We start from the raw sequence: 24,050 nt of genomic DNA on the forward strand, positions 1-24,050 counted from the left end.
CTACTGATTGGAAGGTTGGTGGTTCAATCCTTGGCTTCCCCAGTCTGCATGTCAAATATCCTTGGGCAAGATACTAACCCCAACTTGATCGGAGTGTCAGTGTTTATTAGTTTGCACTTGAGTTTAGAAGTGGGTGAATGATGTTGTATACAGTGCTTTGAGTACTCCGGGAGAGTAGCAAAGCGCTATATAAGAATCAGTCCATTTACCTTTTCTGCCCGCTCACGTTGATCTTCTTCTACTACCCAGCTTTGTGTGCCTTCCTTCCGCCTCACCACCATGGGAAGCAGAGCTTTGAGCTGCTCTGCTCCCAGATATAAGAAACATTGGTTCCCTCCCCCAGTTTCAATCTCATCTCAAAACCTATCTGTTCAAATCTGCATATTCATTGTGAACCCGCTGTTTGTTAATTTTATTTGTGCTTTTGTTTTATTGTTCTTCATTGTGTCTAGAGCAGGGCGATATGACCAAAAATATTCATCAAGATATACATTTGAAAATTTGCGATAACAATATAACTGACGATATAACTGACACAAAATACTTTACAACTCCACAACTTTATTAGTGCAAAAGAATAAATAAAAACCATCAATGTATTTTCACTTAAACAAGCAGCTGTTTTTTATCTGCATTAAAGTTATATAAAAATGTAACAGTGCAAATGCAAATTCCTCGCTGACAGTTTAACCAAAAGGCATTTCCAGTGGAAACTGGCCGACATATCCTCAGCATAACCATGTATAATATCCACAAAACTTAAAAAGAGCTTATACACACACAATACGGTAATATTATGTTGAAGCACAGTACGTATCACTCCGCGAGGCTCCGCCTACAATAGCCGTAATGCTCCAACAATCCATCAAGCGGTGCGGCTTCGTAGCTTAGCAAAGTCGTACTGAAACATTTGACAGATTTTCGAGCGCCGTGCACATAAAATCGTTTCGAGGTCAGTAAACACAACCAGAGTTCATACATAAGGCACACGGGATTATAAGGGGCTCTGTCGACTTTCAGAAAAATCAAAGGATTGATTTTAAGTGCGCCGTATTTTCCAAACAACACGGTAATAATGACGGCCCGCTAGCATGCGCTACCAAAAATAGTGCTTTGTTGTGTATCTGACGGACGAAAGCTAAACCAGTTCTACACTGAAGCTGCAGCATTTTTACAAACCAGTTCTGGTTCATCCGTTTCATTCACCGATCCGCTTTCGCTCTTCTCATTCTCCGTCGCTGCCATGTGCGTACGAAAACAAATGCGTTTTAAAAGCATGCGCGTTTTACCCATATTCTATCGCGATATTTCATTTTCCTATCGTTGCCCAACATTATACCGGTATCACCGTGAACGGTATGATATGGCCCAGCCCTAGTTGTGTCATTGCTCTATTATGTGTTTTATCCTATTGTACAGTATCCTTGGGTGTCTTGAAAAGCACTTTATAAATAAAATATATTATCATTGTTATTATTATTATATAGAGCCAAGACCATTCCTCACCCCTGCTGCACGCAGCCACGAGGAAAACACCATCCAAGAGCCACCAGAGCCCCTAACCAGGTCATGACCACAACCCCCAGGTTAAGCCCTCCAGGGAAAACGTCTCTAGGGACTCTCCAGAGGCCCTAAGCCCATATCAACCACAGTAGTGAAGGCGGGACCTCTGGACGGGACGACCCCCCACCCCCACTAGGTGATGGATCAAAGTAGCCCAGAGGGATTGGTGGTAGAGGCTGTATCAAGACTAATGTGATCTATTAGATGGTTTCTACATTTGTTGGAGTTAAGATTATTTATATTTTTCCAGTTCATGAGGACTGTTTTCTTGGCAACGCATAGGGCAGTAAAAACTGATGTATTTTAGAAAGTGTTCTGTATATTTTAGAAAATAATTTGGGGGTTTTAAGAGTAAGAAATTGTACCACACTGATTGAGTCCGTTATTACCCTCTTAAATCCTACTACTTATTCGTGCGTCTTTCAGGACCTTACAAAGCTTCAAACAACGTGTTGACATTATCATGACTAATCGAGGCAGCCCTAGATAGTTCAGAAGTAAACCATGTATTATCTCAACCTTTATTTCCTTCACACGTTCATGAAGGGACACAACAAAATAAAGAATAATTCATCAACATCTAATGGAAAATTGAATACATGCACAGTATAGCAGGTTCTCGCTCAGTGCAGCCAGCTGGATGAGGTTTACTGATCAAACCATGACAGAGAGATTCTACATTTCTTTAAGAAATGACAGAAAAATACAAACTGTAGGAACTACTTGTCAGTGTGGTCGCATTCATCAGCAAGCAGCAGACAAGTTCAGGTTCAGTTGAGTTTACTTGTACCTGTAGGTACGTAAGCAGCTCATCCATCCTAAAATGAAAGCCCTTCAAATCAATAGACAACAGAAACAGAATGAAACACAGTGAAGGGAAAAAAGGAGAAAAATATGGCGAAAGGGCCATATATGTTTTGCTTGTTTGTTTCCCTTAAAAGATAAAAGCATTCTGTTTGAAAAGTCTATTTAATGATCTGAAGCAAGTGTGGCAAACATAAAATCAGGAAGGGGGAAAATACTTTGCAGATTCCTAAATTTAACATCCAGGTTTATTCACTGCAGCTCCAGAAAAAAGAGCTACCTCATCAGATCCAAGTGTGACATCAGCTGACATTCTTTACAGGAGACTCCAGCTGAACTCTGTGGAGCCTGATCTCAAGGTTTTTAAGTCTGACCCTGAAACCAGAAGAGGATCTTTCTGTCTCTTCAGATTCATTATGATCCAGTGATTTCAGTTCTGCATGATGACGCTGATGTTTGCGCAGAGCAGATAATGAAGTGAATGTTTTTGCACATTGGTAACAGTGAAACAGTTTATTTACAGCGTGGGCTCGTTTGTGTTTGGAGTATGAAGTGAAATTCTTGAAGCTCTTGTCACACTGGTCACAGCTGAAGTTCTCTTCAATGTGTGTACGTTCATGTCTGTTACAACCAGATGAACGTGAGAAAGTTTTCTCACAGTGTCTGCACTTGTATGGTTTCTCTCCTGTGTGGACTCTTTTATGCTCTTTAAGATGATCTGCAGTGAAGAAAGATGACCCACACTGGTCACAGAGGTGGTCTTTATTCCCACTGTGACAGAGTTCATGTTTTTTTAATCCACTTGGTGTGGGGAAGCCGCTCCCACATTCTTTGCAGTAGTTCATTTTGTCTCCAGTGTGTCTGCGTTGATGCACTTTTAGGCTCCTTCGGTAACTGAAAGTTTTTCCACAAAGGTCACAGCGAAACTCTTTCCCACCACCACAGTGACGACAGGGTTGAGAACTGGATCCATCTGTGTCGCTCTGCTTCTAAACAAAGACACAAAGACAGTGTAAGTCAGGGAATTCCTTCAACATTTTGATCCTGAACGTCGCCTGAAATAAAGAGCAGCTCTACCAGTATTTACATTTTACTGTTTACATTATAACACTCAGCTTACTGGGCAACATTAAGTCTTCATTTGTAGGTAATCTAGTTAATGGGAAGATTGGTGGTTAAACCCCTGGATGCTCTACTCTGCATGCCACAAAATACTAACCCCAAGCTGCTCTCCGATGCATCCATTGGAGTGTGATTGTTAGATACATAGAAAGGGGAGAAGCTTTTAAAACTTTACTTTTTTCCAACAGTGGGAAAGTTTCAGGAGATTTGTGTCAGATTTGACTGAATATTCTGTACATGAAGTTTTCATGTCTCATTTAGTTTTGAAATTAAACTTAATTCACATAATACTTCAAAATAACTGCAACTGTAAAAAGAAAAATACATACCTCACAGTAACTGCACTTGTAGAGTCTCTTTCTGGCGTGGATCTGTTGGTGTGATTTGAGGGAATTTGGATGTTTAAAAACTTTATCACACAGGTCACATTTATAAGGTCTCTCCTCAGTGTGGGAAAGCATGTGGCTTTGTAACTGTGCATCTGTTGTAAACAGTTTGCCACATTGATTACAGCAGTAAACATTATGTCCAGTGTGGATGCGTAGGTGAATATTTCGGTACCCTAACTGGCTGAAAGTTTTTCCACAAATGTCACAGCTGTACGCTTTAATTCCACTGTGGAGGAATTGGTGTGTTTTTAAGCTTGAAGACTGGGTAAAAGATTTTCCACAAATGTCACAGCTGAATGCTTTAACTCCACTGTGGATGATTTTGTGTTTTTTTAAGTTTGAAGCCTGGGCAAAAGACTTTCCACACTCGTCACAGCTGTACGCTTTAACTCCACTGTGGATGAGTTGATGTTTTTTTAAGTTTCCAGATAGAGTAAAATCCTTCCCACACTCATCACAACTGTATGCTTTCTCTTTCTTTCTTCTGTGAGGTTTGTCGTCCTCCTGAGAGCGCTGACTTCTCTCTCCATGTTGGTCCTGCAGTGACAGAGATACAAACAGAGTGTGAGCAATCTGATGCGACTTAATTTCTCAATGGTGCAACAAAAAACAAAAATCCTAGGCCGCACCGGTGACACCAGGCGTTCGATTCCTGTAATCCTACGTGTGTAAATTTGAAATTGTCGGTTAGTAGCTTGAATAAAGTGACAGATTCATTAAATCCTGAATTGTCTGTGAAGGTTCTCAGTCATCCAGGTCATCGTAGTCAAAGGAGCTTGCAAAGAAAAGCGTCTGGACTTCTTTAAGTTACTTGAAGACGTTTCACCTTCATCCGAGAAGCTTCTTCACTTCTAAGGTCAAATGGTGGAGAGTCCCAGATATAAACCTAGTGGGAGTTTCCCCCCACAGAGGGACAAAAGGACCCCCTGATGATCCTCTAATCGCCTGAGCCAAGGTGTGAAACTGGGTGTGGATCCCAATCAGCCAGAGTTTCGGGTGAGTTCATTGTGAAACCTGGTCCCACCTTATCATGCGAATTCCTGAGGTCAGATGGCCCAGGATGTGAGTGGGCGTTAAGGCGTCTGGGAGGGAACTCAAAACTGGATTATAGATGGCAGAGAGTTGGTGTCGTAAACCACCGCCTCTGTTCAAAGATGGTCGCTCACAGTGGACATAGATGCTTCTTTCACTCCTCTTTCAAACCATCTGTCCTCTCTGTCCAAAATGTGAATACTGGCATCCTCAAAAGAGTGACCTTTGTTCTTTAGATGCAGATGGATGCTGAGTCTTGTCCTGTGGAGGTGGCTCTTCTGTGTTGTGCCATGCGCTTGTGAAGTGGCTGTTTGGTCTCTCCAATGTAGAGGTCTGGGCATTCCTCGCTGCACTGTACAGCAAACACCACATTGTTAAGTCTGTGTTTTGGAGTTTTGTCTTTCGGGTGAACCAGTTTTTGTCTGAGTGTGTTGCTGGGTCTGAAGTACACCGGGATGTCGTGCTTGCAGAAAACCCTCCTGAGTTTTTCTGATACACCGGCTACATAGGGGATGACAATAAGCCCCAAGAAAACAACCTAAATTTTATCACCAAAAAAAGTACAGTGTGCAATGGCAACAACACTCATGGTTTAGTGTTATTAACCATGATAATAGCACTTGGTACAAAAGACAATCGATGTCTCTTTATAACAACGACCTGATGAGAGCAGTTGAAAATCATGAAAGAGACGATGATCTGAACACAACAGGACAGAAGTTTCCTTCCTCAGCACCTGCCTGTTATAGACGTCCACAAGCTGGAGCTGAGACCTCCCTGAAATCTGACCACTTTAACCAGGTTGCTTAGTCTGGTCTTGTTATTACCATAGATGTCAGCAAACACATTGTAGGTGTGTTATCACCACCTTCTGGTGATAATATCACATTACAATTGTAATCAAAATTACATTATTGAAGAAATATTTGATCACAGATGTAACTGAGATATTTTTCTCACCTCCTGTGTTGAAGTCATTGTTTCCTCTGTAGTGGCTGAGCTGAGTCCAAATGGCTGAAATTGTTCCTCTGCTGCTCCACCAGACTCTTCTCCTCCTGTTACTCAGCTGGGACACAAAAAGTATAGATATGTATTTTATCCCTGACAAGAAGAAGCAGAGAAAATAAACATTACTACACTCAGTGACAACAATACCTATGAAGCTTCGAGGTGAAACCCCAGAAGCAACCAGGGCAACATGGCCAAAAATATTTATCACTATATATATTTGAAAATTTGCAGCAACGATATAACTGATGCGAGACAAAATACTTTACCACTCCACAACTTTATTAGTGCAAAAAATGCCATCAATTTATTTTCACCTAAACAAGCAGCTGCTTTTAATGTGCATTACAGGTGTATAAAAAGTTAACAGTGCAAATGCAAATTCCTTGCTGACAGTTTAACCAACAGGCATTTCCAGAGGGCTGACGAATCCTGAGCATAACCATGTATAATAGCCACAAAACTTCAATAGAGTTGCAACATAAAACTGAATGGTGCCAAACAAATAAGTCAAATAATAAAAATGCACAAACTCTTGAGTAAAAACAAAACGTGCTACTGCTCATGGAAGTTTTCTACATTTCTAGTTTCTGACTCTCAGTCAGAAACACTAACATGTTCACAGATGTGAGCATACAGGAGGACCACCTGTGTTGAACAACCTTTCAGGTTCAGAGCTAGTTGCCTGAATGCAGAGGTATTTCCTAGCTAACCTGTTGATGTGTGGAAAGTTTACAGTGTGAACTTTCTACCACAAAAGAGGATCAGACTCACTGTCTGCTGGTGGACGATTCAGATAACTGCTCAGTTCAGATAATAACCTTTCTGTAGTTCTAACTGGTCCCTTCAAAAAGCTCCCGAGACTCTTCTTTGGCTTTTTAACAGCTCCCTGAATTGTTTGGTCTCCAGCAGATGCAGGAGGTGTTTCTGGCTGTGCTATCCTGGTGTGACGCAAGATGCTCTAGTTCACTCATGTTTTGATGGCTTCACTCACACTGAAATATTTTGTATGGAAACATGGATCAAGGAGAGAATCCACTAACAAGCCTCTCTGTTAAACTTTGTGGCTTTTGTTCATGTAGTCAAGTATTGATGTTTTGATGTCTTTGGTCAGCCGAGCGTCACATCTGAAGAACAGGCTTAACAGATGAAACGGTCAAATAATCTTCAGCAGAAAAAACATCTGTAAACTCTAGAAGTGGACTCAGTGCAGTGCCGACCAAGTCAAGCACCTCAATGTTTTGCCAGGTCAACATGCCAGCTGTGTTGTAGCTGTTTCTTGTTCGAGCAGCCGCTGGATCATTCTCTGCTTTGAACCCCAACGAGGCAGTGGAGACTGTCAGGAAACAACTACATCAAGTCAGCTCCTTACAAACCAGAACCAGCTTCATCCTGATCAGGTCTGCACACTGTTAAATCTGCCTTACCACCACATATTTTAAATACAACGAGGGTTTCTACAGACACAAACATGGATGTGCTGTGAGCTCCCCAGTGTGTCCCATTGTAGCCAAACTTTACATGGAGGAAGTGGAAAGAAAGGCTCTTGGCTCTTTAACAGGGACAGCACCGAGCTACATGATAGAGTGAAACAGGGTCTCACAATGGTTTCACTCAGGACCTGCTGACACACACATTTTTCCACACATTGGCTCTTTTGATAAGATCAATGGTCAACAGTCGGTCGACGACCCTTTCAAGGTACAACCCCCACAAGGGTTTAAATGCCTGGGACGCTCCACCATTTAGTTTCAGAACTGAAAAAGGCATTTTTGGATGAGAGGTGAAACGTTTAAAAAAGCTTACAGAAGTCCAGTCACTTTCTTTCTAAGATCTTAGACTCAGAACAAAAGCTGTCCAGCTTTGTGTGTCTGTCAAAATGCTTTTTACAAATCCTGCTGGAATCAGTGTTGTTACTGCAGTCAAAGCAAGATGGAAATAATGAAGAAGGAAAGTTCAAATCTACTCAGACTAAATGTCTTCAGTCAGTGTGTCAGCCTCCAGTTAACAACAGTGGTGAGAAACGGCACTACTGAACCTCCACTGACTGAGTAACTGCAGTTTGGTGCTTCATTATAACTTCATGGCAGTTTCTTGATGCATTCTCAGTCATCCAGGAAAATAAATCTCCAAAAGTTGATTCTGTTCATCTGGATGTAGCGTTTTCTGGGAGAAACGTGGACAGGGAGGAACGCTGGTTTGAGCGTGGAGTCAAGGAGGCCATTTACGTGAAAAGGGAAAGACCATCTCTGAATCGAGGAGGGGGCCTAAGGGTACATCTTTCGCCATCATACAATGCTGTGATTGCAGCCATTCCCCAACTCTCTGTGAATGGTACTCATGGCCATTGATCAATGGTCATGAGAATTTCCATAATTAAGATTAAGGAACTGACCTCCCAGCCCATTGTTCCTTCAGTGGGCTGGTTTCAGTCATTATGCAAATGTACTGTTTGTTTAACCTGCAGTCAGCTGAGACTGAAGAAGTCACTTGGATGAGTGACAAAACGTTTCTCCCAGAAAACGCTACGTCCAGATGAACAGAATCAACTTTTGAAGATTCATGGTTTGTACACAAACTGGGGAAAAGGTCTGAAAAACTGAAGGTGAGGGTCAGATTTGGACAGCAGCTCACCATGTTCATAAAGAACCCATTTCTCATCTCAAAGGAAGTCACACAGCACTTCAAGGAGGCAAATACCGGGCCTCTCCAGATGCAACGGGTTGATCTCCAAGCAGATGTGGCCCTGAAAGAGCAGTTAAGAACTGAACCTGTCACTTTCTGGCTCCAAATGGTCTCTGAGACAGCTTTCCCAAATCTGAGGAAAGTAGCCCTGCACATATTGACCACGTTTGGCTCCACATACAGCTGTGAGGCAGCTTTCTCCACAATGAACATAATAAACACTAAATATTGTCCATGGCTCACCAATGAGCACCTACACATGTGTATGGCCCTGACAGCATTCCAGCCCACATTTAAAATCCTGGTAGGACAAAAGCTCAAGTCTCTCACTGAACAACAGAAAGTGGGAAGTGAAATATAAGGGGGAAAGAAAGAGAAACTGTACAATTGTTAAGAATTTTAATGTCATTTGTTGAAAATTTTATTGAGACTCTTAAAAGATGTGAAAGGTAAAGAAAAAGGGAAACTCAAACTGCTGCTACTTTTTCTGAAATTAAGCATTTTGTGTTTTATTTTATTTATTTATTTTGTTTTAAGATTTTTTATTTTCTCTGATTCATTTTAAACTGAAATCCTATATCTAATGTAGGTCTACTGTGTGTTTCAGTGTTCACAATCATTAAAAAAATGTTTTTAACTTGCATTTTCATTTATTTGACAGTCTATTGTTCAGATATTGATAAAATAAAAAAATAGGCTGCTTCTGTATCACAATCATAACGCAAGTTAGACATTATGATGTCCCGGACCTCTGCTTTGGAAGATTTTCTCTAACACATCCTCAAAATTTAGCTGAATGCCTCTGCTGTAGAGGTTTGGTGCATGCAGAAAAACAGCTGCAGGGACAATGACAAGACTTTTCTGCTCCAACTTCTCCCAGCATGCTGAGCTAATGATTAGTTGGTGTTTTTCTCCAAACACTCTCTCACTCTTCTCTCAACGTGTTCACAATAAACTGTGAACAGACACCGAGGAGAGCAGCAGAAGACCTCATTCAGGAGCTAAACTCAACATGAACTGAACTCACAGTAAAGTTAGCTCGGTGCTTACCTTTAGATGAGCCCACAAACCGAGAGAAACTCCGTGATGAAGCTGGAACTCTTTCCAAACACAGGAAACAGATCAGGGAGCAGAGACCCACGTGGTTCACGCTGATCTCAGCTACGATCCAGGAGACAAGGGTGGGCAGATCGATGCAGATATCGATCAGGACGTTGGTAGTGGTATATGATCGATACTTTAGTTTGTTTCTCTCCTCTAAGTTCACTACTTTACTCCCGTTTCATACAAAAGCAGCTCTCTCTGCTCGACTCCTCTCCTGCACACACATGCTTTGCTCCGCCCCCTTCTTCCTGCTCTGCTGTGATTCGATGCTGTTTGGACACGTGACTCGAAAAAGAGGCCAAGCCTTTTTTTTTTTAAATGAACTTTATTTGTCAACAACAATATAAACATATAAGTCACCATTATTTATCCATGGATCTAAATATATACGGTTGAGCATCACAACAAGAGAAAAAGAGACATAAAAAGAAAAGTAGGAGAAAAAACAAAAGAAAGAAAGAAAAATGCAGAATGTGAGAACATAGACACAAACAGTGTGAACAGAAAGGGAAATCATGATCCACATCTCAGATAGAGAGGAGGCCTCCTTTTAACATAAATAGAACTTATTGAATAGAAATATAAGTTTAGGGTTTTTCTTGTCATTTACGTGTTTCAGCGACTTACTCGAGAGTTTAAAATCATTCAGCCATCTGTTTACACATCGTTTAGCTTGAAATGTCTGCATTTGTGAATAAAACTTTCCCAGTAACAAGACAGTCCCAATCACCAAGTCTAAATTTGGGCTCTCAGCAACCATCCCAAATGTAACTACAGTCAAATGTGGTAACTGAATCCCCCTGGACTGTAGCCAGCTCCACATGTCAGTCCAAAAGGAGTGCACTGATTCACAGTAGAAAAACAAGTGATCCAAACTTTCAATGTCATTTTCAGAGAATCCACAGGTGTTCACAAATTAAATTTCAGTTAATTTGTTGGGTTAATCTCATTTATGACTTTAAAATTAACCTGCTTTGCTTTACTGGGAAGGGGAAGTCAAATACACTTTCTTCGTATCAGTTTAACTTCCATAGCCTCAAATTCTTTTAGAATATAATTTCCTTTAACCAGGTTACGGAAATGTTATCAAAAACATTTCTGATCTCTCGAAACCTGCTGTCACCAAAGTCAACACCAGCTGTGCAGAGCTGTCTCAGTCCAGGAGGAATTTTAGAGTGCACAATGTCTTCAAAGGGACTGGGATGGCTTTTGTTAGTGGTTTATAACCCTTAGCAGCACCTTACGTCAAACTTACGTCTCATGTTAATAAAACCCCATTTAAGGGCGTCATTTGCTGTCCACACACAAATGTCAGGTAAAAGATCAAGATCATATATTAAAAAAAATCTTCCACTCGCCCCTGCGGGTGATCAATCCTTCAAGCTCGGGTCCTCTACCAGAGGCCTGGGAGCTTGAGGATCCTGCGCAGTATCTTAGCTGTTCCCAGGACTGCGCTCTTCTGGACAGAGATCTCCGATGTTGTTCCCGGGATCCGCTGGAGCCACTCGCCTAGTTTGGGAGACACCGCACCGAGTGCTCCGATTACCACGGGGACCACCGATACCTTCACCCTCCACATCTTCTCAAGCTCTTCTCTGAGCTCTTGGTATTTCTCAGGCTTCTCGTGTTCCTTCTTCCTGATGTTGCTGTCATTGGGAACCGCTACATCAACTACGGCCGTCTTCTTCTGTTTGTCTGCCACCACTATGTCCGGTTGGTTGGCCACCACCATTTTGTCCCTCTGTATCTGGAAGTCCCACAGGATCTTAGCTCGGTCATTCTCCACCACCCTTGGAATAATCTCCCATTTTGACCTCGGGACTTCCAGGTTATACTCGGCACAGATGTTCCTGTACACCAGTGGTTCCCAAATGTTTTTTTGCAAGGCCCCCCTTTGTTTTACAAGAAAAATGTTCATACTGTACAGCAGAGGTTCCCAAAGTGTGCGGCCTGCCCCCTAGGGGGGGCGCAGAGCCATTGCAGGGAGGGCGCGGCATGAAAAGAAAAAAGAAAGAACTGTTGGACACTGCTAGCATCATTGACAGGTTTTTGATGGGGCTTTGACACAAATGCAAAGCAGGAGATGAAGCATCGCTGAATATGTTTCCAAACCAACTTCATTCTGAGCCAAAGACTAGAAAATATGGTGAAGCAAATCTTCCCTTTGGTTTCACCTGCACAAGTGCTGAGGTAGGTCTCCCTGCAGGATTGGTTTCCCTGTGTCGGGAGCAGCGCTGGGCTGTTTAAATCACGGATAAACAGGATCCCACAGCTGTTTATGTTTTTAAACCCATTTTGCACAGAGAGGCATTTTTTGAAAAATGTATTGATATCAATGTTGAATATTATTACACAGGAAAAAAACAGCTACATGTAAAATAATCACAGCGTGACGCCTCTGCCTTTCTAAATGGAGGGACAGTAACTGTGTGTATGTAAGCGTGTAAAAATTGAAGATAGTCAGAACATTTTTCTTGTAAAACAAAGGAGCAAAAAATGTTTGGGAACCACTGGTGTAAGGTGAATGTCTGTGAGCACACTGATGTAACATCACTTAAAAAAGATTTGGACACAAGACAGATACAGGGACACAAACATGAGGACACTAATCACATCACACAGAGACAGATTGGAGGAGAAAAGAAACAAACAAACCAGAAAACAAGAATTATAAGAATCGCAGTGGCACAGGAAAATAACAGGACATACATATCTTGTACTTTCAAAGAAATAACAAACAAGTCCAGAACAAAACTGAAAATACTGAGTGAAAGATCAGGACAAACATACAGTAACAGACAACAGAGCGTCAATCATTCAATAAAAGTGAACTACGAGGTTAAAGAAAACAAACTTAAGTTTACAGGAGCAAAACTGGAGCTTTAAAAGCATTTTAATGAACTAAAAACTTTTATTATGATGGTCCAGCCTGTGACACCCTGATGAAAGCTTGTATGAAGCTGATGTTAAACATGAACCTCCTCATATATCTTGGTCCCCCCACCCCACCCCACCCCACCCCCGTTGTCAGACCTAAATCCTCCTTAAATAGACACAGACCATACTACCAATTCAATTTAAGAGATCCCCCCTAAATAGTTCACCTACAAATCAACATACAGTGAAATACTGCACTCATTTTAACACACTCCACATACATCTGACTACAAAACTAACGCCAATCAAATTACAAGAAAATTTAATCAAATCAAACTTTTTTTGTTGTTTTTGCTTTTCAATTTATTATTTTTTATTGACATTTAACCTTTTGTATTACCTATATTGCGTATTTTGTCTGACAATTTGTTTATTTTAACCACTGTGTACAGTGCTTTGTGACTGCCTGTTTATGAAAAGTGCTTAATAAATAAAATGGTAAATGGTATTTGTAAAGTGCTTTACACATCCAGTCATCCACACATTCACACACTGGTGATGGCAGCTACATTGTAGCCACAGCCACCCTGGGGCGCACTGACAGAGGCGAGGCTGCCGGACACTGGCGCCACCAGGCCCTCTGACCACCAGCAGTAGGCAACGGGTGAAGTATCTTGCCCAAGGACACAACGACCGAGACTGTCCAAGCCGGGGCTCGAACCGGCAACCTTCTGATTATAAGGCAAACTCCCAACTCTTGAGCCACGATCGCCGAAATAAACGTTACTTTCTTACTAAAGCTTCAGCCCGCTCGCACCCTCGGCTCTCATCTAATGGTTTACCCCACAGCAGGGATATTTATAATTGAGCTAATTGTTACATTATAGCTGTTTGTCATATTTTGCGACTTTGTACTATATTGTATTATTTAATCCATTTTAGTAAATTATTGTTCTTACTGTGTTGCAGCAAAAGGGATGAATAAAGTAGTCTGAAATACAAGAAGCGAAATCGTGGCTCAAACCTTTTATTTTCACACCAAACTGTTTTCATAAGATAAACTTCATACACGGTTTAACATTTGCAGGATTTTCACAAAATTATCGTTGAGCATTTGTATTTATATAGGACATTTAATCATAACAGCAACGTTGACCAAAGTGCTGTACAGAAATAAAAAGTAACTCGTGCCAAATAACTTATAAAGTTGTGAAATAGATTCAGTAAACAGAAACAGGAAAGGAAAAATCGACATGACACAGCGGAAGATCTAAAAATCTTTTTTCATGGTCTTGAAAATCAAACAGTTACAACAACGACATCTTCATCACCATCAGTTTTAAGAAGAAGAGCACAGGTTAACCTTTCAGATTTTGTCTTCAGCTGGAGAATCCACTTTTTAAAAACAGCGGCGTGTACAGAGCATCGACCCCACCAGGTGATAAAAGAGGACATTTTTGGCATCTCTGCGGTCGCTGATGAGTAACAGGCCGGCACCTCCACAAAGTAATGTGTCCACAATATTCCAAGCAGCGTCTTTTACAGTGTTTTTTGAACCGTGAAGCCGTGTTGTCAGATGCTGATATGGATAGTTTAAGAAATGAAATCTTTATACACTAAAAAAAGGGGGAAAAGTTTGAGGGAACAATTTACAAGTTTCTACACAAACGATTCAGTGCTTCTTTCTGGGCTGCTTGTGTCCCACTAACTAAAATGACTTTTATAGCACTGGTTTAACTACAGGAAAGATTCATTATTATTTAACAAAGTCACCAAGTACTGAGCCATGGCTGACTAACAACATCCATCCATCTTCCTCCGCTTTATCCGGGGCCGGGTCGCGGGGGCAGCAGCCTAAGCAGAGAGGCCCAGACCTCCCTCTCCCCAGCCACCTCCTCCAGCTTGTCCGGGGGAACACCAAGGCGTTCCCAGGCCAGCCGAGAGATATAATCTCTCCAGCGTGTCCTGGGTCTGCCCCGGGGCCTCCTCCCGGTGGGACATGCCTGGAAAACCTCACCCAGGAGGCGCCCAGGAGGCATCCTTGTCAGATGCCTGAACCACCTCAGCTGGCTCCTTTCGATGTGGAGCAGCAGCGGCTCTACTCTGAGCCCCTCCCGGATGGCCGAACTTCTCACCCTATCTCTAAGGGAGATGCCAGCCACCCTTCGGAGGAAGCTCATTTCCGTCGCTTGTATCCGCGATCTCGTTCTTTCGGTCACTACCCACAGCTCGTGGCCATAGGTGAGGGTAGGGACGTAGATCGACCGGTAAATTGAGAGCTTCGCTTTTACGCTCAGCTCCCTCTTCACCACGACGGACCGGTGCAGCGTCCGCATCACTGCAGCTGCCGCACCAATCTGTCTGTCGATCTCGCGCTCCCTTCTCCCATCACTCGTGAACAAGACCCCGAGATACACGTCCACACTTTATAATGACCTGTGACTGCTGCTGTCGTTCACTTCAACGTGTTTACATTCGTGACGGTAACGATTAATCGAGTGCGTGAAGCTTTTCTCACAATGTCTGCACTTGTATGGTTTCTCTCCTGTGTGGATTCGTTCATGCTTCTTCAGGTCACTTGCAGTGATGAAGGATGACCCGCACTGGTCACAGAGGTGCTTCCTAACCCCACTGTGGATCAGTTCATGGCGCTTTAATGCACTTGGCATGGGGAAGCTTTTCCCACACTCTCTGCAGTAGCTCAGTTTGAGTCCAGTGTGTCTGCGCTGATGCAGTTTCAGGCCCGATTTCTTCTTGAAAGTATTTCCACAAACGTCACATCGAAACGCTTTCCCAGCTCCGCAGTGATGACAGGGTTCAGGACCGGATCCACTGGGTTCACTCTGCAAAAGACACAGTGACAGCGTACGTCACACCTCTGGAAATAAAGAATATAAACCACTGTAATACTCATTCAGAGAAAGCAAAGTTTAAAATGCATCTGTGTTTGAGGACAGGAAAATCCTTCACTGCTCCCAACTCTCTGTAAATGAAATCTGAGCTACAGAACAATACAACAATACTCGAACTGTTCTCTCAGTCACACCTCACAGATCAGTGTTGGTTAAATGGCAATATGCATTTCTCTATAAATATATAGTTTAAATAAGCTCATTCATCATTTTTTTCTTAAATGTAATGCAGCATACATTCAGTCAACATTACAAAATGGCAAACTGGCTTTACAGCGAATGACTTTGAGAGCAGCAGTGTCAGTGAAGGTGTCAAAACCCTGCAGACAAATACGGAGATATCCAAGTGACATTTTCAGGTCTGAAAAAAAAGATTGACTAAAATCAGTTCTTCTTCAGCATTTTTTTTCTATAGCCAAATTTGTGCATCAGTACGAAGGGACACAAGATACAGTTACAGCGAAATTGCACCAACTTAATTTCTATGACGCAAAAGAACAGAAACCAGCATTGGATGATTGATCTGCTTCATCAGGAAAAACTTTGGAACAAAAGTTTGTGCTTATGGATTGTATGCAATTCAGAGACCTGTGACCGGTCAGTGCAATATTAAACTGTTGAACAGATTTTCAGCAGATCTCAGTTCAGTTTCCAGCTATTGTAAAATCAAGTTGAGAGCACAAAATTACTTTTTAAACATTTATTTTTGCTAAAGCGATTTGATGTTTTTCAGCTATGAATTAAATCAACCCATGTCCTTTCCTGCTATATTGAAAAATTTGTTTAGTTCAGTTCAAGTCAAGATCTAAAAACAGCGCAGTGTTTCATAACGTAGGACACTGGACGCACAGGCAAAATCTGAGGTAAGACCAGTTTAAATGAATGGTATTTTTCTGGCTTTATTCTATAGGGTAAAGTGAAGAGTTGAACCCAGGCCGGCTGCTCTCAGCCATGCGGTCGCCTCCTCATCCCAAACAAACAGAAATTATTTATTTGACTAAAATTCAACTTGAACACTTTTTTTTTGGATAAAGATGTAGAGTGTGAACTAGGGCAAAAAATATTTAAGACCCAACTTAAGTCAAGGTTGTGAAAAGTTTCAAGAACCGGTGGAAGGATCATTAATGGTTTCAGCTGCATGCTGGGAGAGACGGACAGTCAAAAACACCCAGCAGTCGAGGCCCAATTCCAACCACGTGACATTATGTCACCGACCACGGCCACCAAACATTTGCAAACATGCTAACAAAATTTAACGAGCATAGAAATGTGAAAATATAAATACATACCTCACAGTAAGTGCACTTTCTGGTGTGGATCTGTTGGTGCACTTTCAGGTAATCTGGATCTTTATAAGCCTTATCGCACAGGTCACATTTATAAGGTCTCTCCTCAGTGTGGGTAAATTTGTGAATGTGTAAGTTGTAGTATGTGACAAAGCGTTTCCCACACTGGTCACAGCAGTACACATTATGTCCGGTGTGAATGCGTTGGTGTTTATTTAGGGTCCCCATCTGCCTGAAGGTCTTTCCACACATGTCACAGCTGTACGCCTTAACCGCAGAGTGGGTGAGTTGATGACTCTTTAACGTATACCTGCGAGCAAAGGTTCTTCCACACTGATCGCAGCTGTACGGTTTCACTCCGCTGTGGAGGAGCTTATGATTCTCCAAGCTCTGTTTCTTTGTAAAACACTTCCCGCACCGATCACAGCTGTATGCTTTAAGTCCGCTGTGGATGAGTTGATGATTTTTTAGGTCACTCTTCTGAGTAAAAGACTTTCCACACAAGTTGCATCTGAACGCTTTCACTCCGCTGTGAATGAGTCGGTGTCTTGTCAAATTTCCAGCCTTGGAAAAATACTTCCCACAAAACTCACACCTGAACGGACTCTCCCCAGTGTGGATGATTTGATGTCTTTTTAGGAAAATCTTCGCAGTAAAAGGCTTCCCGCACTCATCGCATCTGTATATTTTGTCGTCCTCTTTTCTGTGAGCTTCATCGCCCTCCTGAGGGCGCGGACTTCTCGGTGCCTGTTGGTCCTGCAGAGACAGAGATACAAACAGAGGCAGTGAAAGGACAAACATAGAGAGACTGTGTTGTTGTTTATTGTACACGGTACTACTTTTACTCTTTATAATGCTGCCATAACACAAAAGTTTGCCTTAGTGGGATCAATAAAGTTTCTATTTATTTATATATCTACTGTATTGACAACATCACAGCTTGGACAACCTTGAATGACGAGTTTGGTTAAAAAGTTTTTGCCTCAAAGAGGCAAAAGCCTGCTGTGCCCACACTCTGCAGGAACAGGCAATCTTGTGCCGACCAGCTTCCTGGTCACAACTGACCATTGCAGTCTGTTTAAAGTCTAAATCATCATCCCGGTGCCAGAGCAGCCAGCCCCTGACCAGTCGCTCTGAGGCCAAACTGGTTCTTCAGCACATTATGGTGGCCTCCTTCGATCCACATCAACATGCATCCTGGGGTAAGAGACCCACTGAGGATGCTGTTGCTACAGCACACACTACACTGAGTCATCTGGTGCAAAGCGAGAACTACACGTGGGTCTTCTTCATCTTCAACACCACCCTCCAGACATCCTTACAAACAAGCAGCACCACCAAGGCTTCTCCACCCCATCTGCATCTGGATAAAAGACTTTCTTAAAAACTGTTCGACTCAGCACCGGTGTTGAGGTTAAGTTCTTTCTTTGGTGTATCTGGTAGCTGGTTTATTGTCACCTTAATGCTCAGTGTTGCCAGTAGTCTGTAGTAACAAATACGTTGCCATTAGAGCAAACATATTACAGCAGCAGTGGTTCAACTTATGTAAACTCAAAAATATCTACGATAGACCTACACATCCATCTGTGCGTGTACATGTCCATAATATATATTAATTTAAATTACGTAAGTATCACCTTGGTTCAAACACACAGAGAACTCATATTAAACACAGTGGTAGTGTAGTACTACAAGCAGACATTCCCCGGCTCGAACCATCATTAAAAGGACTTTGGCGCCATCGTGTGGCTGAATAAAATTACTACACTATGGCGGCAGCAGCACATGCCTTCAATCACTATGTGAAAATGTGCAGCTACAACTCACTAGAAAGTAATTCAAGCTGCGGCAAACAAACAGATTTAAGGTCATTTACTCAGCACTCAAAACAGCAATGCACCTTACACGATGAGGTGATAACAAGCTGACCTGGAAGTCCTATCTCTCTCTCTATGGAGTAGCAGCGCAAACTCATGCCTACGTCGTTTCCCATAACCTCACACTAAGCTAACACACTAAGAACGGTAATGAAAGTTTATCAGGTCTGTATGTTTTTATGTTTTCTAATGTAGTTTAAACATGTTAGTTTGGTAATATTTGTTAGTACAGCTGAGACTGTCAGTCCACCAGGATTTACTGACCCCAGACTTCCTACTTAACCTGTTATTTTCCAACAGAATTAGAATATTGCAGATTTCTGACTAAACACCTAAATTTAGGATTTTAAAAAAACAACGTATGGAAAAGTGTTAGTTATACTTTTTTTTTTTTAAACTTGAGAATGAACTTATACAAAATGCAGCAAGATATTTAAAAAACAGTGTAATTGATTATAAAATACACTTTAAATACACCACGTCAGACCCGATGACACATTCATGCTTTTAAGCGTCTCTTTATTCAGTACGGTTGCTGGATACACAGAGCTGCAGGACCTAGCACCATGTTTAAGTTGGCAGGGCATGATACCGCAGGCCCCACCCCCGCACTATATCGGATTCATATCGGTATCGGCAGATATCCAAATTTATGATGTTGGTATTGGACATAAAAAAGTGGCATCGTGCCGTCTCTAGTTTCAATTTAAAGATCACAAATAGTTCTTTCAAACTCTATTATGATTTATACATTTGCATTTTGATCATCTGGCTCTCCTCCCCTCCCACTGTTCACTCCTCACTCACCCAAAGTCTCGTGTCCTGAGCTGAAGTCAGGGCCCTCACACAGGACAAGATCAGTCATGTGATATTCCCGTCTCTGGACAACGAGCCAGCTAACGTCACACGTTTGCTCTGAGAAACACTTTGATTCTCACATCGTATGAGAGTCTGATGTTAGAGCCACTAACACAAATGTTTTATTCCCCTTTTGTTACCAGGTGCTGATAGTGTTCAGATATAGGACAACGTGTAATGAGGTCGACTTGAAATCATCTCAAAGTACCATTTTTACAACTTGATAATAAGAAATGACAACAACACACAGACTCATCGGTCAGTGACAGGTTTCCTGAGATGTCACCGCAGAGATTTGTTTCATGTGAAGGTTAAAATTCACATGGTGTCCAAAACGAGTCCATCCAGCGTAACAGAGATGAGACAGTTCTGGGAAATTCACATGCAGAATAAACAGATGGAGAATCTAACAGTAAAGCTAAAAAGCTGCATATAACAGAGGAACACTACAGCTTCTGTGCTGTGACCATAATAAGACCAGCAGCAGCTGATGAAGCACAAACTCTGTAACGGTGACGTTTTCCTCACCGTCTGTGCCGAGCTCATCGTTTCCTCTGTAGCGGCTGAGCCGAGTCCAAACTGTTCCTCCGCTGCTCCGTCAGACTCTTCTCCTCCTGCTGATCAGCTGGGGCACAAAAACAGAACAACAAATAAACATAATTCGTTTCTTCAGTTGTTCCTGTGACTTTAGAGCCACAATAATCCAAAGACTGAGCTTCAAAGCCTTAAATTCTCCTCCTTCAGCAGAAGATCTGACAATGAGTCGTGTTTTTAATAGATATAGGACAACACACTGACTGATTTATCTGCCTACAATCAGTGAACATACGCAGGTCTGCTCTTGAGTTTCTCCTGCAGAGTCCATACAGATGGACCTGAGGCAGCTCCACACATCAGACACGACCTCTGTGTCTGCTTTACTTACAAAAACACTGAAATAAATCAAACGTCACAACGTTTTTTCTTTTTTTGTCCAGGATGATTTTAGTTCTGAGTTAAAATTGTATTCAAGTGCTAAAGCATGAAGTGCCAGGAGCTGATAATCGAACAGCTGTTCCTGTTTCCACCTGTCAGCACAGGTGGAAACAGTGCGCACATTCTTCATTCAAGCAGAAGTACAGATGTTACTGCAGCACTCGAGTCAAAAAGTCTCTGAAATGCTTAAAAGTAAAAAAGCAGCTCGTTGAAGATGTTTCTGTGCAAACATAACTCAGATTAACTTAATTATACTTCATTTTTTGTAACATCTGTTATGTAAAACACAAGCAGAGAAACAGCTGTTTAAGTTCGCCTACAGTGGAGATGCTGACTCTCCACATCTAAACAGAAAATAAATGTTTGCCTGTTTCATCTGCGTCATTTACATCAGTCCTGAGTGAAAAATGCTTCCACACCACGTTTGTCTTTTATTCTTTTAGTGTGGTCGCTCCCTCTGTGAGGTCGGGGAGGCACAGTGAGGTGAGACGGTACCACGGAGGATTAATCACAGATCACGGCTCGCTCCACTGCAGTTAATCTGATACATCATTACATTTGTTTTCATGATCAACACATTTGGAGAACTGCAGGCATGCTGCATATACGTGTAATATATCCAAAGAAATACTCACAGGATAACACGTATGTACTAAATGTATATGCTGCAGGCTCGTCCTCTTTAACATTAAAAACGTGTTTTTAAGAATGTGTTCAGAGTAAGTTTACGTTTATATTTGTGGTCATTCACGACGTTCCTGCGCCTTCCCATGAAATGTCTGCTCAATACATTCAGACTAAAGAAGATTATTATTAGCCATCAATAAACAGCTTAAAAACCCTCACATGCAACGATGCACTGCTCTGTTACCACCAGACAGCAGAAGCAGCTGTGCTGTGTTATTAACGCTGAAATCCTGACTAAACACAGCACTGAATGCATCGCTGATGTTTATTTTCAGCGGTTAAATAATTATTTTTTAACCAGGCGGATTTTTTTCTCCATCCTTTCATCCGACCGTTGTCCATTTTATCCCATTAGGGTCCTACTAAACCCATTTGGCCGACGAGGGGCTTTGCTGTCCCGTATAAAGAACTCAGGTATGTCCGGAGCAGTTATCAGTCTAGCTGGACAGCTGGGGCTTTGTTTTTGTTTAGCCCTCACATTCACGCTGATGGGCCTCAAATCAGATTCTGAACAGGCATCTGCGCGGACACCCATACTGCAGTGGCAGCTTCGTTAATGTCACCAGTTAAACTCAAAACTCTCATTTTTCCTTCTCATGAACGACACTGCTGCAGGCTGTCGGGTGAAATAAAGAAATCTGCATTTAAAGATGGAAAGTTCCCCGAGTTTTGTTTTCCGGTTTCCTTATTTTCCGGTTTGTCGGGACCTCCGACACATCAGTTTGACATCATCAGCAGTCAACAGCGGAAGCACCGCGGAGAGCAGCAGAAGACCTCCTCAGGAGCTAAACCCAAGATTAACTGAGCTCCGATTAACGTTAGCTCGGTGCTTACCTTTAGATGAAACCGAGAGAAACTCCTAGCCGATGCAGCCGGACGTCTCCTTTCCCCTCATCTTCCGGTTTTCTGGCGGGTGTCAAACAGTAAAAGGTGCTTTACCGCCACCTGCTGGTGTGGAGAAACTGACCTCTGTGAGGTTTTCAATCAGCTTCCTTCCTCCAGCCTCATATTTCTGACAGTGTAACAGAACTGGTTTCATTCACTCCACGATAATCTCATTTTTAACATCTCTGTTCTGAACTATGTTATTTTTAAACCGGTGTGTCATCATGTGACAGTCTCCTCTCTTCTCAATTCTCCAGTTTTCCTTTAAATCATGTAAAACCATCTTTTTTTCACGTTCTGCATTATTAAGCTCTGGATTTCTGTTCCCCTTCAGTGGACACGTTTTGGTGATTTCTCTGGATTTTTTTTCCTTTTACTCTAAAATGATATTTTAACAGGGTCAACGTCAGGGTAATAGACATACAGCAACATGAATTAGCAATTTTGGTGACTTAGAAAGTTGTCAGTGAACTGAGCTTCATAGCATGGCCTCTTAACTTCTTGTGAGTGATTATGAGCAACCACAGCTGCTGACTTCTCTGAGGCCAGTTAAATAGGGCTCATTAGACACAAACACTACAATGGGAAAGTCAAAGTAGCTCAGCATAGATCTGAAAAAGCGAATTATTGATATGAACAAGTCAGGAAAGTCACTTGGGGCCATTTCAAAGCAGCTGAATGTCCCAAGAGCAACAGTGCAAACAATTGTTTGTAAGTATAAAGTGCATGGCACTGTTTTGTCACTGCCAAGATCAGGAAGAAAACGCAAGCTATCACCTGCTGCTGAGAGAAAATTGGTCAGGAGTGTGAAGAGTCAACCGAGAATCACCAAAAAGCAGATCTGCCAAGAATTAGAAGCTGCTGGAACACAGGTGTTATTGTCCACAGTCAAACGTGTTTTGCATCTCCATGGACTGAGAGGCTGCCGTGCAAGAAGGAAGCCCTCGCTCCAAAAATGGCACCTTAAGGCTCGACTGAAGTTTGCTGCTGATCACATGGACAAAGATAAGACCTTCTGGAGGTTCTGTGGTCAGACGAAACAAAAATCGAGCTTTTTGGCCACAATGCCCAGCGATATGTTTGGAGGAGAAAAGGTGAGGCCTTTAACCCCAAGAACACCATGCCTACAATCAAGCATGGTGGTGGGAGTATTATGCTGTGGGGCTGTTTTGCTGCCAATGGAACTGGTGCTTTACAGAGAGTAAAAAGCAGGATTACCTTCAAATTCTTCAACATAACCTAAAATCATCACCCCGAAGGTTGGGTCTTGGGCACAGTTGGGTGTTCCAACAGGACAATGATCCCAAACACATATCAAAAGTGGTAAAGGAATGGCTAAGTCAGGTTAGAATAAGGGTTTTCGAATGGCCTTCCCAAAGTCCTGACTTAAACCCCATTGAAAACATGGACAATGCTGAAGAAACAAGTCCATGGTAATGGTAAAATGGTAAATGGCCTGTATTTGTATAGCGCTTTACTAGTCCCTAAGGACCCCAAAGCGTTTTACACTACATTCAGTCATCCACCCATTCACACACTGGTGATGGTAAGCTGCATTGTAGCCACAGCTGCCCTGGGGCGCACTGACAGAGGCGCCCCAGTTTAGTTAAATTTGATGTCAGAAAGCCATCAAATTTAACTGAACTGCACCAATTCTGTCAAGAGGAGTGGTCAAAGATTCAACCAGAAGCTTGTGGATGGCTACCAAAAGCGCCTAATTGAAGTGAAAATGGCTAAGGGTCATGTAACTAAATATTAACACTGCTGTTGCATATTTTTGACCCAGCAGATGTGATCACTTTGTTAACCCAAAATAAAGTCATGCTGCTGCACCCTTGGTGTTCTTCCAGCAGGAGTTGGGCCTGGGCATCCCTGCAGAGACTGCATCCCCCATGACCTTGATAAGTGCTAGAAGATAAATGGGTGGCTAGATGTGGAAAAAAAGAAAGATTAAATTAAATATTCTAATACATAAAAACTATAAAT

General features: G+C 42.1%; 1 protein-coding gene across 4 annotated transcripts; it reads right to left on the reverse strand.

Moving 5' to 3' along the window:
* Positions 1-1,657: 1,657 nt before the first annotated feature.
* LOC148101650 (uncharacterized) lies at positions 1,658-22,093 on the reverse strand. Of its 4 annotated transcripts, XM_087846614.1 has the most exons (5): positions 22,014-22,093; positions 20,046-20,142; positions 16,786-17,538; positions 3,819-4,415; positions 1,658-3,356 (listed from the first exon to the last, which is right to left on the reverse strand). In XM_087846614.1, the coding sequence occupies exons 2-5, from the start codon at positions 20,061-20,063 to the stop codon at positions 2,670-2,672; spliced, it is 2,055 nt and encodes a 684-aa protein (XP_087702740.1). In that variant the 5' UTR covers positions 20,064-20,142; positions 22,014-22,093; the 3' UTR covers positions 1,658-2,669. The 4 variants fall into 4 exon arrangements, with proteins under 4 accessions (XP_087702740.1, XP_087702739.1, XP_087702737.1 ...); XM_087846613.1 differs by lacking the exons at positions 16,786-17,538; positions 20,046-20,142; positions 22,014-22,093 and adding exons at positions 5,871-5,924; positions 9,654-9,925; XM_087846611.1 differs by lacking the exons at positions 16,786-17,538; positions 20,046-20,142; positions 22,014-22,093 and adding exons at positions 5,871-5,976; positions 9,654-9,925.
* Positions 22,094-24,050: the final 1,957 nt, after the last annotated feature.

The sequence above is a fragment of the Neolamprologus brichardi genome, chromosome 9, assembly GCF_056152115.1.
Source record: "Neolamprologus brichardi isolate AB-2024 chromosome 9, ASM5615211v1, whole genome shotgun sequence".
In the NCBI taxonomy this organism is placed as follows: domain Eukaryota; kingdom Metazoa; phylum Chordata; class Actinopteri; order Cichliformes; family Cichlidae; genus Neolamprologus; species Neolamprologus brichardi.

Excerpts from the sequence above, each read along its gene's own strand:
- LOC148101650 (XM_087846614.1), bottom strand. Across the intron at positions 4,416-16,785 it reads GAAAGTGCACTTACTGTGAG|GACCAACATGGAGAGAGAAG; the intron begins GTATGTATTTAT and ends CTGTCACTGCAG. Across the intron at positions 3,357-3,818 it reads ACAAGTGCAGTTACTGTGAG|AAGCAGAGCGACACAGATGG; the intron begins GTATGTATTTTT and ends GTCTTTGTTTAG.